The sequence below is a fragment of the Microcebus murinus genome, chromosome 17 (genome assembly GCF_040939455.1).
Source record: "Microcebus murinus isolate Inina chromosome 17, M.murinus_Inina_mat1.0, whole genome shotgun sequence".
NCBI lineage: Eukaryota > Metazoa > Chordata > Mammalia > Primates > Cheirogaleidae > Microcebus > Microcebus murinus.
The window spans coordinates 35,616,939-35,633,889 of record NC_134120.1 but is presented as its reverse complement, the minus strand read 5'-3'; the positions used below and the strand labels follow the sequence as shown (position 1 = coordinate 35,633,889).

Sequence of the window (16,951 nt, the reverse complement as noted above, 5' to 3'; positions counted from 1 at the left end):
ATCAAAATAGTCATCAATTGAGCATATGTGACAATTTCAAAAAGAGAGATAAATTGGATGTGCATCTCCCAAAGTTATGAGTGCTATTTTTGTGTCATTTCTTATGATAGAAGATTTGGCAACTAAGGAACAGATTGTCATAACAGAGAATTCTCATGCTAGATTAAAAAGAAAAACTAAGCAGATGGGCACTGAAAAAGATTTTCTTCATATGTGTTCATTAATAGTAAAATAAAGAGAATCCCTAAATATTGCATGTAAATAAGATGATGCAAAGCAAATGTTTATAGAATTACTTGCAGCATGAAGAACTGCATTAAAATATACAATTACGTACAGGGGAGTGTGGGAAATCCACTTCTCTTGATTTTTCCTGATACATGTGTGTTTCTGCTGAGAGTTAAAGGAGAATCACAAGTAGAATTCTACCTTCCTGGTCTAGTGTTCATTGACACATTGAAGCTCTCCCAGGCTCCTACTGCAACTTCCCTGTTAAAGTTTATCTTTTTTATACACTGCTGGTCAATGGGGAGGCAGAAATTCTTTCTGAACATATATCCAAGAAAACAGTTGCTGCAGCTGCTTAAAGCAAACAAAAATTAGCCATCTTAGGAAAATGGAAAAAGATGGAGACATTTAGACTTAACCTGTCATACATTTATTCAGGAAAGGTGTAGAGTCTATGAAATGATAATAATGTCCCACAGACATAGAAATGGTTGTCTAAATTCTTGAATCGCTCAATAGCTAGCAGATAAGGAAAACATTTCTCACAGATACCAAGTAGAGAACTGACCACAGGGTTTACTTTACAAGATGTCTTTGCACTAGGGTGTTTACTATGCTCTCTAGGGGACTTTTGCAAACAGAGAGCAGGATGCATTTTGGTTACCGCAAGACCTGGATGGGCTGCCTTGCTGAAATATAACATACTAAGGAATATTGAATGGCCTGAGGTACTTGGGGAAATGCCATCTGTCTGCCCAAAATGCCCATAGTGCCCTATTGAGAGATATTGCTTTAGACTATACAAATGATTATAAAACTAATGAATATCTCTGACAAAAGATGTCATATTTATATCTTCTCTACTGATGAAGATAGAAATTTGGACCAAGATAGAAATTTCTTGGTCCAAATGCCAAGTTCTCAGAAGATGTAACTAGGTATATGACTTAGTTTCTTTCAGGATTCACCTCTTCCAGTTACTTTGCCCAAGGAGCAGAGACACACTCAAATACAGTTGTGTTACCTGTTGACCATGAGAGGACATTTCCAGAAAATCAAGGGTGGAGGGGTGGATGTAGAGCAGAGCAGATAAGCAGATAAGAAAATAGGTAAAGTTGGTTTTTCTCAAATTTATCATGAAATGACCAAAATTGCTGTTCATAAAGCGAGTGAATAATATTCTCAATTCTGAGAAAGTCATGAATGAAGATACGGGTGGGTATTATCCACAGGTCACTAAAAAGCATAGTTGACACAAAGAAAGAAGTAGACTTTTCATTACCTAGGTAATAGGAAAAAAGCAGTTTACATATCCAATAGCCCAGAGACAACTCTATATTAAAAAGAAAAAAACTGTCTTTCTATTCATCTCAGTATATTAATAAGTATAGTATTTGAAGCAATTCCGTTAAAGCATTTACAGATGTTATTTATGATCCTCAAAACAACCTTACAAAGTAAGAAAAAAAAAAGCCAAAATCACACATATAAAACTGGCACTATCAGGATTTAAACTCAAGTCTAGCTGGCATCAAAACTGGCCCATTCTCTCTCTAATACCTCACTCCAGTCTCCCATATCCTATATCCCCTTGCTATTATATTTTATCCCAATTAGTTACATGTATAGTTATTTACACAGGTGCATACATGCATATAATTTAATAAATTCCACAGATATCATTTATCAGACCATCTCAATAGATAGGAAAACATAAACCTCTGGATTTGAGTGAGAATCACCCACTAGTAAGCATTATTTGTTCTGAGTACTTTTTAAAGCAGCATTGGTACATTTTCACCACTAGGGTGCGCTGAAGTAGCAATTTACTAAGCTGTCACAGAGAGTTAATGAAGTTTCTCCAAAAGGTTGATTCCTTTCCAAGGAATAATCACTGGGATATTATTATTTAATAAACTACTGATGACAAGCTTTGTGACATTAGTTGATGATGACCTTGTTTGGCTGAGCTCTTATATCTTTGATTGTCTCAAATACCAAGAAGACAGCTTCTATATAGAAAGCATTTGCATGATTACTTTGCCTACCTGTGATGACTCTTAACTATACCTACATAAGAAATAAATCATTTTTTTTCTCCCAATAAATTAATTTTGATGAATGGCAGTATACTATTTTTTTATTTTCAAACTGCTATTTAGTAACTTTAATTGCCATGCCAATATATTTTTAATTTTTTTATATACCCGACTTAATAGAATAATACTCATTAGCAATTTTCAGTGTTTAGAAATCACCTATGTAAATCCTGTGTGTGTGTTTGTGTGTGTGTGTGTGTGTGGATGCATGTGTGTGTGTAAATGATATAAATAAACCAATGTGTGAAAAAGTAAGTAATGTGTTTATATCCTACCTCAAATGTGATATCATTATTTAATGGCTCATCAAATTTCCCTGAAAAACAAGTGGAAGGCATCTGTGTTAAATATTTTTTTACCTTATACAAAGCTCTGAAAATTGTATAAATTCAGAGACTGCTGTTCACTGCAAACATGAACTGTGCAGTGCATAATCTTCACAGCCATGGGCTACAGCCCTGATCTCATTTCATTATTATTATTTTTAGTAACATATTATTTAGTTGATGTCAAGAGGCAGAGACTTCACAGAGACAAAGATGATTTATTTCTTCAACAATTATTTCTTGAGCACCTATTATGGGCCACACATTTTGCCAAAATGTGCTTATGAAATGTTATGAGTAACAGATATGGTCTCCCACCATTAGGGACCATATGAGTTTTTAAAAATCTACTCTAGCCATAAAACAAAACAAGCAAAATAACATAACAAAATAGTATATCTGCAATTGAATAATGTTTCATACTGATTAACTCTCTAAGATAAATTAGTTATAAAATATATTTCTATATCACTGATTTATTATATAACAGTGTCAGTTATTAAAAAGTTGACTATTGAAGAATGTCTACCAAAAAAAGTTTGAATTTGGAATAGTTCATTTTAAATTTGCCCTATCTCTGTTAGATAACCAGAACAGCTGTTTAGTAACGGTGGTAATAATGAAATAAACCAGTTATCTGCATAAAAAAAAAGGCAGGGACCTCTATTTGTTTGTTGTATCATTACATTTTGCCTTGATTTTCGTTCCACGTTAGGTCAAAGAAGTTGGCTTGCAGATATAAAATTAAGTTCTTGGCCCCAAAGAACATTTTCTTTACCTCTTTGCTTCAGAAACAACCTATTCTTGCACGTGGATCTATGGCAGGAAAGGGAAGAATTCAAAAAAGTGAAAGGAAATGAGAGGCACACAAGCACAGCATTTTTATATTCTATTAGTGACTCATGCCTCAATAGTACTTTTTCTGATAAATGTATTTAATTTTCATAGTTTTTAAGCTAATACATTTCATTTATTTCAAAATAATACTAACCATTTACAGATTTTTTTTATTTCAGCACATTATGGGGGTACAAATGTTAAGGTTATGTACATTGCCCTTGCCTCCCCTCCCCCTCGAGTCAGAGCTTCAAGCATGTCAAAATAAAGATTTCCAATCCAGGTTGTTAAGACATCCTCTCTTGATGATGTATATAGTTCTTAATTTCTATCGAACATGTGCCAAGGGCTAACATACATGATACCACATTAGGACTCACACAAAAATCAGGCAGATCATATGCTAATTGGGAGGTCATCAGATTTATCTATGCCATGTCTCATCTTTTACTTCTGTATCACTCTGACTCTTGAGTTAAACTCAGCTGGAGGTGAAAGAAAGGAGCAAATTTATAAAATGATCATATAAAATGTCAATGACTGCTAGCAGCCTAATTTATTCTCTACTTAGTCTTGCTCAAGGCTATTTGAATTTTATATCAAGATACAGGGATAAATGGTTTAACCTAAACAGATTAAGTTCTAATTGTAAAACTTGAGGCACTGTGATAGAGAAGGAAAATGTATTTGAGTACCAAAGCCTTCCTGTCACTAATTGCAAAAATATATATATATGATAACCCCCTATTTCAACACTGTAAGATCCACCAAACTCTATAAAATCTTGTCTCAGACTACAGGACTATAAGACAGGCAGCACCGATGTTCACACCATCATTTATGCTTACATCAAAGGTGCAAAAAAAAAACCCCACATTAAACAAATGGGATCGTATCATAGTCATCACATTCAGGTCAAGAATAAGTGCAATTCAGGTGTGGTCACATCTGTTGCTCTGAAGCTTAAAGGTGTATTGTAATTTAAGGAGTTGCCCACTCACAATTCAGCTCAGATTACTGGAAAATTGTTAGAACAAATGGAGACAAGTGAAAATCTGCTGACATTTGATAACCATTTTTAAGGCTCTCCTTCTTTGATTGTTATTTTCAAATCATAGCAACATGATGTCCAACGGCTACAGATCCTTTGTTATTATTGTTATAACTATCATCATCATTATAGTTTTAGGAGAACTCACTAGATAATAATGGAGCAAAAATCTTCTGTTTCTGTGCTATGCTTATCAGCCAATCTGCTTTTATGAGAGCAGGACACATTCCCTATATTTGAACATTTTTGTGCCAACCGGTTTGCTCACTTTGGTTACTATTTTCATTTTGTCCCCAGGCACAGTAATGGCCTCATGCACACCATTATCGTTGCTATAATTTCTTCAGAGTTTGAAGCAAATTGAAAATATAGTCCCCTTATTTTATATGTGCATAAACTCTGGCCTAAGCCAAAAAGAGGTTAAATGAATTGTTCAGAGCTCTTGAATTTTAGTTTAGTGCTGCTTTTTCACACCATAATGGCTGCAAATTTGGCTCATTAGTCTCATTATAAGTTGACAAGAATTCTGGAATTTTTACATAATAAACTAGCAAAAACTGGCGGAAGTTAAAATATTCTATTTAGCAGTTAGAGACGCTGAACCAATAGGTATTTATGAAAATAATAAGGCAAAAATGACACTAAAGTTTTAAGGTTAAATGTCCTAGATATAATAGAATAAAGATTTTCCTTGTTAATTTTCAGAGTAATACTGCAGAAATTCTACATGAATATGTTATTTTTCTACAGCATGTCTCTGGAAAGGAATATTCCATTTATGTTAGGGAAAAAACTAAAGAAAGCCAGTTTTTTAAAATTTTCAGAAAATTAATTTAAAACTAATTTAAAGATTTAGGAAAAACAAATAAAATAATTGAAATTTTCATGAATTTCATTTGGCAAGAGGGCTCCTACCCACAGGAACTGTGGTCTTTCCTCATGTTTTCCTTCAGTCCAAACCTTGGGTAAAAGTCACACTGTGAATGGCATGGTGACAATTACAGGATGCACACAAAAAAGGATGCATGAAAAGTTATTACCATTCCTTCTTATTCTTCCAACACAGAGGCATCAGAGCAGGCAGAGGAAATTAGATCCATAACTGTAATTAGGGCAAATGATAGAGCTCTGCTACTTGTCCTGCATGTCCTTCTATGTGGAACATGAGTAGTGATTGGATAAATAAGGAAAAATAATATCAATCACAAGTTTACCATATGTCAAACACTTTACACATATTAATTCATTCATTTTATCACACCATTGATATCATCATCCCCATCTAAAGAGAAAGAGTAAATACTTTGCTAAAAGTGGCACAGATAGGAAATGATTGCTAGATTTAAAATTTGAAAATGTTTGTCTGGCTTCTAGCCTATTTTCTTTTAGTTATAACATATGTTCTGCACTCTGAATTAAATGAGTATAATTATTGGCAGCTATATATATGAGTAATACATGCAAGTTTATGATATCACACTACAAGTTGTGTGTGTGTGTGTATGTGTGTATACACAGATATATGTAAGACTGTTCTATTAATAACATTGACTTTCCCCCTTAGCTCCTGGATTTCTACCAGTTACTCTTATTTCACAAGTAGTAAGAAAGAGCTGTGGAACTTAATCCTTTAATTAGACCCTGACTTAGGAAATATTTTTGAACTGTGCTTAGCATGTGATAAATATACATGATAAAGGACAACCAGAAAACAGTGATGCTGTGAAGTTTCAGCACAAGCTGAGAAGAGTTAAAAACTGGAAGACAAGACAACATTCCAAATTATTTTTATAATGTTACAACATTAATTTTGAAGTAGCTTCCCAATTTGCTAAACACACCTGCATTCAATTTTTGGTACATAGTTATATTTCAGTTCAAACATAAGTGATATTTACATGGTCCACATGTCTTCTCCATTTGATTCATGTAGATAACCCAGAGTTGAATATAGTCAAATAAAATATACTGAAGGAAATACATTCAATGCACCAGTAACAGTTATATATAAACACATAAAAATGCAGAGAAAAAAATACCTAAAAGACACTACAATGCAATAATGACTGAAAAAAAACCCAATTATGATAGCCTTTACATATTCCTAAAATGTGTCATTTTGTGTGGATTTTCAAGAGCTCATGAGTAATAAACCATATACCCTCTAATTTTATCTATAGTCAGATCAGATTGGAATAAAATATAAGTTGTATAATGCCTAGATATTTCAAGGAATGATATACTGCAGATAGGTAAAACCAAATAGCATTCAGAAGTTAATCCAATATTAAAGGACCACCATTTCCTGCAGAGTGAAAGAAAACAAAGAAAGAAGATTTGCAAAAAGGCAAAGTAAATAAAATGACCACTAAATCTATTGATAATATTGTTAAGACAATATGATACGCTTTAATGATTAGTTGTATAAGTATGGTTTCTTGGCCATATAGGAAAAAAGAGAAAAAGAAGGTCAATAAACATAATCATGCATGCTATATGAACTAATGTTTTAGCAGTAGAAAGAAAACTTAATGGGAACCATTATAATTGCAATAGACATCTAGCTAATCCTCCCAATGACTAGCCATTTCAGCATTAGTATTGAGAACTAAATTCTGACCCAACAGTCAATGGTCCTAATAGCACTAAAACCATTCCATTTCAAATTGCATTTTAGTTTTATGCCCCATTAATTGAACACTTATATTAATTTTTAACATTAGACTTAAGTTCATTGTAGAATAATATGCACGGTTTTGCCGGCATTGCAGTAGTTCTTTCATGATTTTTTTTTCCTACAATGAATTATTACTCCATAAAATGGAAATGTTTCCTAATTAAGAATCAATTGAGAGATACCAGAAGAAAAAAGGTTAGGTCAAAAAGAACCTTCATGATATTAGGAAACGGTGATAACACTTTATATGTGGAAATTAAAAACTTGGGAAAGGAGAAGGATATTCAAATAGGACATTCTGAAGAGGGATTAGATGATGTTTCATATTTTGCTTATACTATCGAAGATAGTATCCCTACCTCAAAATGCAGAAAACGTCTTCATAATGTTAATACAAAATTATATATTTTAGAAACATGTTTACCAATTTTTTTGTAAGCAGGGAGCCTGCATACCGGTAATCAATCAGATTATCTACATTTTATTTAAGAAAACATGGGGCAAGAGATTTGAGTCTATATCATTGACTCATATTTGTACTTCAATTAAAGGTCTCTAATAAATGCATATCAAAGATTAAATTATTTTAAATTGCTTTTGGCACCTAAACAGATTTGGCTATCATACTACTACTGATAGTGAAACCATTTGTTTTTTGCTTGTTCTTTTTTTTTTATTTTTTGTTTTTGTTCATTTATTTAATAATACAATTGAACTTACGCATTCCCGCCTTATAAAATCCTATCAAGTTCAATTAGCTATTTCGTGAAAATGCATTACCATAGAAGTACACAGTTAGTGATATTAGTAAATCAATATACATTTTTTTCCTATTACTTTCCAGCAGAACAACCCTGGCTTAGGAGACAGGCGAAATGAGCATGTTCAGTAATGTTAGTCTATATAAAAATATCTCAAGAAGCTAGGTCGTTATCATTAGCCATGAGAAGAATGTCTCCTGGGATGTGTAAGTCAAAAGAAAGTTTATGTGGCAGAATAATGTAAGGAAACTTACAATAGTGCCTGCCCACAAACCATGCAATTTGGAAACAGCCAAGAAACAAAACCATAGAGGAGGAGGGATAAATACAACATGTATTAGGGGTTATTATGCCACTACAAAGATTCAATATGACCCTGGCAATATAGCAAAAAATAGTTATGGAAAAGAAGCTATTTCTTATGCTCAGTAGCTAATTTTCAAACATATGTACCTGTATTTGAAACTTTGAGCATTTCACACATTTTTCTGTATCTGAAAAAAAAATGGATCCAGACTGATATTGTGTATCAATATAGCTGAAAACAGTTAATATAAAGGTAGCCAAAAGCAAAGTTCAATAAGAAATATAGAAAAGGATATTATTATGATTGCTGATAAAGTACTTCTGATGTACACCTTGCTCATATTGGAAAATAATAATTTACTATTCCATTTTCCTAGACAGAATGAAATATCTTCAGTAATATGATTTTATAACAATTTCAATTAAATAAAAAGCTAGATTAAAGTGTTTAGATCAAACTGTATGTATAATTAAAAACTTTAAAAATAATACATAACTCCATTTTGATAATATATATTTCAATATCTAACAGTTAATTAAATCTTCTTTTCACATAATTTACAATAAAAACATTGTACATTTCCATTTTAAAATGTTCAAGGGCATTAGATCTATGAAAATAACACATATATTTTAATAGTCTATTCTGGGAAATTAAGAAATATATGTCCTTCAGGACAAATGTATTTAATATAAGGTGACATTTAAAAAGTACATAAAATTTTCTTATCCATATTAATATACATATAAACCAGGAAATATCTAAACATATTGATAAGATTTGAAGGGGAAGAAAAGTTAAGACAGTAGTGGTAGTACAAAAGTTCTTATCTTCCAGTCCATAATTCATATATTATGACATATTGAATATATAATACAAATATATCTTCCCACTGTGGGCATTTGACTGGGACTACCACATTTTATATATATTTAAAGAAAACAATATGAGAATTCTGGAGGCAGGTTTCAATTATATTCAATAGACTAGTGAACAGATAACCAACCTAGAGTCTTTAATAATTATAGTTTCAATGTTGGTATGATCATATGGTCTAATTTATGTTGGAGATAGAATATTTATAATTAACCCATTTTAACAAGCATACATAACACCAAATTTCAAAATGCATGCTTTTTTCTTTTTCCTTTTTTTTTTTTTAACTTACTGCTTTGTAAGTTCTCTTTTGTCCAGCATGTTTCCGAATTTGTTCTCCATTTGGCCCTGTTTCCACATGCATCGAATAGATAATATCAAAGAAATCTTCGACTACAGCTACCCGCCGTAAAGACAGCTTCTCATCTACCCCTACTCCATCCTGGAAACAAAACAAAAAGAAAAAACAACAAGATTAATAAAGTAATTTCTATTTAACACATAAAGTTGATGAAAGCAAAATGTTTTGATAACCTGAACCAAATTATCTATATAGAAAACTTCAGAAGTTCATAAATGAATATCTCACCATTGTATGTATTACTTACATACAGAACTTTAAGGAACATGAACATAAGACATTTGGCATAGATAATATTGAGTAAATCATACTTACCTGTCAATTCCATCTTTTAAGTTTTTGTAATGGTTTATTTTTAGCCATCAGTATGAATTTATTTTAAAACACATTTTAAGCCATGGTATTCTTGTAATAATTTTATTCCAGATATTTGTTCACTCGTGCAACCAATATTTGTTGAGTTTCTGGGTCTTTAGAAGTTGTAATTAGAGAAATAAAAAAATAATAATATGGAATCTTTATGCTCAAACACCACATAACCTAGGTAAGAAAATGCATCTCTTACGCTATCAGCACTGGACTGAGGGAAAATATGTTTTAACGGTTAAAAACGTGAGCTCTAGAAATGATGTGTGAAATTATGTGTGAAATGGGGATCTTCTACTCAAAAGCTCCATACTTTGTGCAAATCACTTTAACTTCTCTAAGTTTCAGTTTTCTTAACTCAAAATAGCAATAATAGAGCCCCATTCACAGAATTATTGTAAAAATTAAATAAAATAATGTATGTAAAAGATGTAATCCAAGGTTTGGCATACAGTAAACACTCAGTAAATGGTGGGTCATTTTAATGATAATGATAAAAAATATGCAAAGTACGATGGGCGTTCAGAAAATAAAGATATCACCTCCCACTTAAGTAGCTTCTTGGAAGAAATATAATTTGACATAGGTGGGAGCTGAATCAGGGGAGAAGACAATGGTGGTGGGAAGTATAATAAAGAGTTTTCATGGATGATAGATAAGAATAGGAAATAAGTTTGGAATGAGACAATAAAGTTAACTTTACCTGGCTGCAACATGAAAGGGATTCCTGCTTGAACACACACACACACACACACACACACACACACACTGTTTTTATTTGGGCTCTGAGACATATCTGAAGTAATATGACACAGCCATTAATGCTGATATTCAGCACAAGAGACTGATTAATCTGAGCAAAATTATTGCGGACTGAAATGGCAGGAGTCGTTTTGAACATCAACCCCAGCTCACTGCAAAACCAAAAGCAAGTCACCTGGTGCTTCCTGTTTGGCTTTTATTTGTTTTTCTGATTCACAGTAGGCCTTGTACATAGTGGTGGCTATAGTAACATATTGAAATAATTATATATAGGAAATCACATGTTAGGCTAAGCAGCCAGGCATCTCACCTTTATTCAATTTGAAGTGCTCCCTTGCAAATTATCTATGATGCATGTTGTTCCTCTTTAGGCTTTGGCCCTTTCTAACATCTCTCCTTTAATGTCTCAACTCATCTCTTCTATACTGGATTCCATGAATAACGTGTCATTGCTTTGTGTGCAAGACCAATATATAGTGAGAATACAGCCGCCCGCAGTAAAGCAGTGACCAGCCTGGAAAAATGTTGCAGCTTAGAGGACAGTGCCTCGCAAAGCACAGTTTTAGATGCTTCCTCCTGGCCTATCCCTTATATCCTCTGAGAATATCCTCCTTTCCTATACTGGAAACCCAAATTCTAATTATATCCACCAGTAAAACACTCATACAACTTTGTCTTCTTTCTACCCAGCCATAAAATTTGTAGTGTCTCCTCTCAGTTCCTTCACTGAATAATCAGAAATATAGTAATTGTGTACAGTTAGTCTGTATTTATTGGTTTATGTGAATAAATATATATTTATTCCCTGATTCATTCACTTGTTCACTCATTCACCCAGCTAAACACTAGAGTGATGTATGAGCCACAGTCTATTTATTCATTTTATAAACAAGCATTTGACATGGCCCAAATATTGCTAAACCCTCTGCTAGTTGCTGGAGTTATCAAAGTGTACAAGATGATAATCAATCTCTTTATGGAGCTTATACTGTAGTACAGAAAATAGATATTAAACGAATGATTGTGAGGGTGGCATTTGAATTTCTATGCTCGATCTTAGCCAAAAGGCTGAGAAGCAATCACATGAATTTCTTATGGCTTGTGTAACAAAGTGCCACAAAATGAGTGACTTAAAAAAAGGGAAATTTATTCTCCCATAGTCCTGGAGGCTAGAAGTCCAAAATCAATATGTCAGCAAAGCTGCACTCCTTTTGGAAGCTCTAAAAGTACATCCACTCTGTCTCTCCCAGCTCCTGGTGGGTGCTAGCATTTCATGACTTGAGGCTGCGTCACATTGCCTTCTCTTTCTCTCCTCTGTGTGCTGCTCTTTTATAAGGATCCATATTATGGCATTTAGGGCTTAGTCAGATAATCTAAGGTAACCTTCTCAAGATGCTTAACTTAATTATATCTACAAAGATCCTTATTCCAAACAAGGTAACATTTATAAGATCCAGGAATTAGGACTTAGTATATTTGGGTGGCCATTATTCAACCAACTATAAGTAGTATATACCAGAGCACAGTAGGTATAAATTGTGCTATGAGAGCATATATTTGAAATGCTCCACAATCATTGCTTAACAGTCAACATTCTGTTGACCGGAATTAGAAGTTAAGTGCTTATCAAAATAATATTTAAATCACATACATTGGGGAAAGGAAAGGCTCAATTATCCTTCTATCATGTGAATCTGCTTCCTCTTAACTATGATTCAAACTCAATTCACACCTACACTGTATGATTAAAACCAAAAGATAGCTTCAGAAATTGAGCCTATAATATAAAAAAGCCAAATATCCATAGTAAGACAATAAGTTGTAATTAGGTCATTCAGGAACTGGACAAAATATATTCAATAAGTTGAAGCTTAACAAATTCTAAGTAGCAAAAATGCAAAGAAATTCATAAGTAGACACATTGTAGTAGAAATATTGGAAAACAAAGAGAAAATCTTGAAAGCAGCAGTAAATAATCCACCACATATAAGGAAACCTCAATAACACTACCATCTCAAAAGGAACAATGAAAATCAGAATGCAATGGGATGATATATTCATATTGTTAAATGTAAAACACTGTCCACCAAGAATCTTATGTCCAGAGAAAACTATCTAAAGATTTAGGTGAAATAAGACTTTACCAGATAAAAAAAACGGAGAGAACACAATGATAGTAGACACAATTTACAATAAATGCTAAAGGAAATTCTTCAAGCTGAAAATAAGTCATGTTAGCCAGTAATTAAAATTCACATGAAAATATCAAGAGCTCCAGTAAAGGTAAATATAATATAATATAATATAATAGTATAAAGATAGTATAATTGCATAGTTATTCTTTTTTTTTAATTATTCAAAAGACAATTGGGTAAAACAATATGTAAATAACTATATTATTGGGATCATAGCATATAGAAATCTAATATATTTAATAACAGCAGCACAAAAGAGCCAGGAATAAAGCTGTATTGAAGTTTGAAGTAAGAAAATGACATATGATGTTGAAGCATATGCACATATAGAAAGGAAGAAAACAGGTTAAATAAGAAAATATTTTAAAAACCCTATAAATACACTTTTCTACTTTCTTCTCTAAGTTTCTTCAAAAGACATAAGATTCTGACAAGTAACAATTATAACAATATATTGTACTTTAATCATATATAGGTGTGTGTGTATGTTTATGTGTCTGTGTGTATATATATATATCAGTTCTATGACCAATTACTCATAGAACAAAATGCGCATCAGTCATAGAACAAAAAAATGGAGAGAACAACTAAGCTATTATAGGAACAAAGCTCCCCTATTTGATTATAACTAAGCCACTAGATGACTGAAGCAGATTTTGATTATTTAAAATGTATATTGTATACCCAAGAGTAACCATTAAAAATAATTTAAAAATATAATTGAAAATAACTAAAAGAATTAAGACTTTACAATGGAAGAATCCACTTAATATTTAAAAAGTCAAAAAAGCAACAGAGAGGAAAAAGACATAAAACATACACATAAAAAATAAAACCACTAATGTAAACCCAATCATATCAATAACAACATTAAATATGAATGAAATAAACAACCAAAACAAAAGGCACAGATCATCATATAGAAAACAACATCCTACTATATGTGTTCTACAAGAGACACATTTGGATTCAAACATACAAATAGATTAAAGGTAAAATATATATGTCAAAGAATTAAGAAAACAAACATAACAGAGCTGGAATGGCTTTATCAGGATCAGAGAACATAAACTTCAAACAAAAGTGAATATTACTAACAATAAAGAGGATCATTTTTTAATATTAAAAGGGCCAATTCACCATAGAGACATAACAAGTATAAACATATATGCAGCTAATAATAGAAATACAAGTGGCATAAACATAAACATACACACACATATATACACACACAAACAGATGAAGCGAAACTGATAGGATTAAAGGGAGAAATATACGATTCAACAATAATGGAGACTTCAAAGTTCCACCTTCAGAAATGTAACAACTAGGCAAAAGATAAGCAAATAGAAGACTTAGATAAGACAAAAGAAGAAAAAAATCTAAGAGCCATTAAGAACACTCCATACAATAGCAACACAACATTTTCCTTGACAGACGTCATGCTAGGTTATAAAACAAGCCTAAATAAATTGTAATGGTTTGAAAATATATTTTATATGTTTTATGACCCAAATGAAATTATTAATAAATTAGAAGATAATGACAGAAGGAGCCTTGGGAAATTTACAAATGTAAAGAAAGTAAACAACAGAATTCATAAAAACTAATTAGAGGAATCAAAAGAAAATTAGAAAATACTTTGAGATGAATGAAAAACACAGACACAACATACCAAAACTAGTGCTTAGGGGGAATTTATAACTATGAATGCCTATGTTAAAAAATAAAAAAAGTTTTCAAATCAGGTATGTATCTTTCCACCTGAAGTATTAATAACTAGAAAAAGAGTAAACTAAAACCAAACAGGTATATACATACATAATGAGTGAGATGTGTACCGTCTGGGGGATGGTCATGCTTCAAGCTCAGACTTGTGGAGGGAGCGTGGCAAGAGCGTTATTCGAAACCTTAAAATTTGTACTCCCATAATATGCTGAAAAAAGTAAAATGAAATAAATAAATCTGAAAAAAGCAAAGAATATAAAATAAAATACAACCAAGCAGAAGGGAAAAAATATTTAAATACAGAGGAGAAATAATTGAAACAGAGAAAATAATGGACAAAATCAGCAAAACCAAAAGATGGCATTTGAAAATCATTTTTTAAATGACAAAGCATTAGCTTTGTTAACCAAGATAGAAAGCAAAAAGATTCAAATTACAAAAATCAGTAATAAAAGAAGGAATCTCATTACTGACCCTATAAAAAAGAAGAAGGATTTTTAAAAAATACTATAAACAATTGTATGCCAACAAATTAGATAACTAATATAAACTAAGCAAATCCTAGAAAGGTACAAATTACTGAAATTGGCTGAATGAAATAGAAAATTTGAATCAGCCTATCACAAGTAAAGAGGCAAGAATTAATAATGAAAAAAAAAAAACTTTTCACCAAGAATAGCACAGAGCCAGATGGCTTTACTGGACCAAGGACTCAATCACGGAAACTCATCATGAACTCTTTTCAAGCAATAAATATGAAAACACTTCCTGGTATACAAGAACAAGGACATTGACCAGTGGAACAGAACAGAGAACCCAGATATAAAACCATCCTCATATAGCCAACTAATCTTCGACAAAGCAGACAAAAACATACACTGGGGAAAAGAACCCTTATTCAATAAATGGTGCTGGGAAAACTGGATAGCCACATGTAGAAGACTGAAACAGGACCCACACCTTTAACCTCTCACAAAAATCAACTCACGCTGGGTAACAACTTGAACTTTAGGAGTGAAACTATTAGAATCCTAGAGGAAAATGTTGGAAATACTCTTATAGACATTGGCCTAGGCAAAGAATTTATGAAGAAGACCCCAAAGGCAATCACAACTGCAACAAAAATAAACAAATGGGACCTAATGAAATTCTGCACAGCCAAAGAAACTGTCAAGAGAGCAAACAGACAACCCACAGAATGGGAGAAAATTTTTGCAAGCATATATCTGATAAAAGGCTGATAACTAGAATCTATTTAGAACTCAGGAAAATCAGCAAGAAAAAAATCAAACAACCCTATCAAAAAATGGGCAAAGGACATGAACAGAAACTTCTCAAAAGAAGACAGAATAATGGCTAACAAACATATGAAAAAATGTTCAACATCTCTAATCATCAGGGAAATGCAAATCAAAACCACAATGAAATATCACTTAACTCCAGTGAGAATGGCATTTATCAAAAAGTCCCCAAACAACAAATGCTGGCATGGATGCGGAGAGAGAGGAACACTCCTACACTGCTAGTGGGACTGCAAACTAGTTCAACCTCTGTGGAAAGCAATATGGAGATACCGCAAAATGATACGAGTAGATCTACCATTTGATCCAGCAATTCCACTACTGGGCATCTACCCAAAAGATCAAAAGTCACTTTATGAAAAAGACACCTGCACTCCAATGTTTATAGCAGCACAATTCACAATTGCAAAGCTATGGAAACAACCCAAGTGCCCATCAATTCATGAGTGGATTAATAAAATGTCGTATATGTATATCATGGAATACTACTCAGCTTTAAGAAACAATGGTGATATAGCACCCTCTTGTATATTCCTGGATACAGCTGGAACCCATTCTACTAAGTGAAGTATCTCAAGAATGGAAAAACAAGCACCGCATGTACTCATCAGCAAATTGGTATTAACGGATAGACACCTAAGTGGACATATAGGAGTAACATTTATTGGGGGTTGGGAGGGTGGGAGGGGGGAGAAGGGGAGGAGTATATACAACCACAACGAGTAAGATGTGCAACGTTTAGGGCATGGACATGCTTGAAGCTCCTACTCGAGGGGGGAGGGGGTCATGGGCAATATAAGTAACCTTAACACTTGTACCCCCATAATACGCTAAAATAAAAAAGAATAAAAAAAAATAAACACTTCCTGGCTGGGCAAAGTAGTTAACACCTATAATCCTAGAACTCTAGAAGGCTGAAGTGGGAGGATTGCATGAGCTCAGGAGTTTGAGATCAGACTGATCAAGTGTGAGAGCCTGTCTTTACTAAAAATAAAAAAAAATTAGCTGGGCATCATGGTGCATGCCTGCAGTTCCAGCTACTCAGAGGCTAAGGCAGGAGGAGAGCATGAGCCCAG

General features: G+C 32.9%; 1 protein-coding gene across 5 annotated transcripts in view; it reads right to left on the bottom strand.

The window, feature by feature from the left end:
• Window positions 1-16,951, bottom strand: part of NOL4 (nucleolar protein 4) — a 347,440-nt gene that overhangs the window by 250,122 nt on the left and 80,367 nt on the right. For 2 of the 5 annotated variants that reach the window (XM_075993562.1, XM_075993561.1), the window contains 2 exons: window positions 9,455-9,604; window positions 8,433-8,473 (listed from right to left, as the gene is read on the bottom strand). Coding sequence is in view for 3 of the 5 variants with exons in the window: in XM_075993566.1 (XP_075849681.1) it covers window positions 8,433-8,495; window positions 9,455-9,604 (213 nt within the window). In the remaining 2 variants the exon portion in view is untranslated. Of the gene's footprint in view, window positions 1-8,432; window positions 8,496-9,454; window positions 9,605-16,951 lie in introns of those variants that run through there. The other 3 variants (XM_012782596.3, XM_012782597.3, XM_075993566.1) reach the window with 2 other exon arrangements.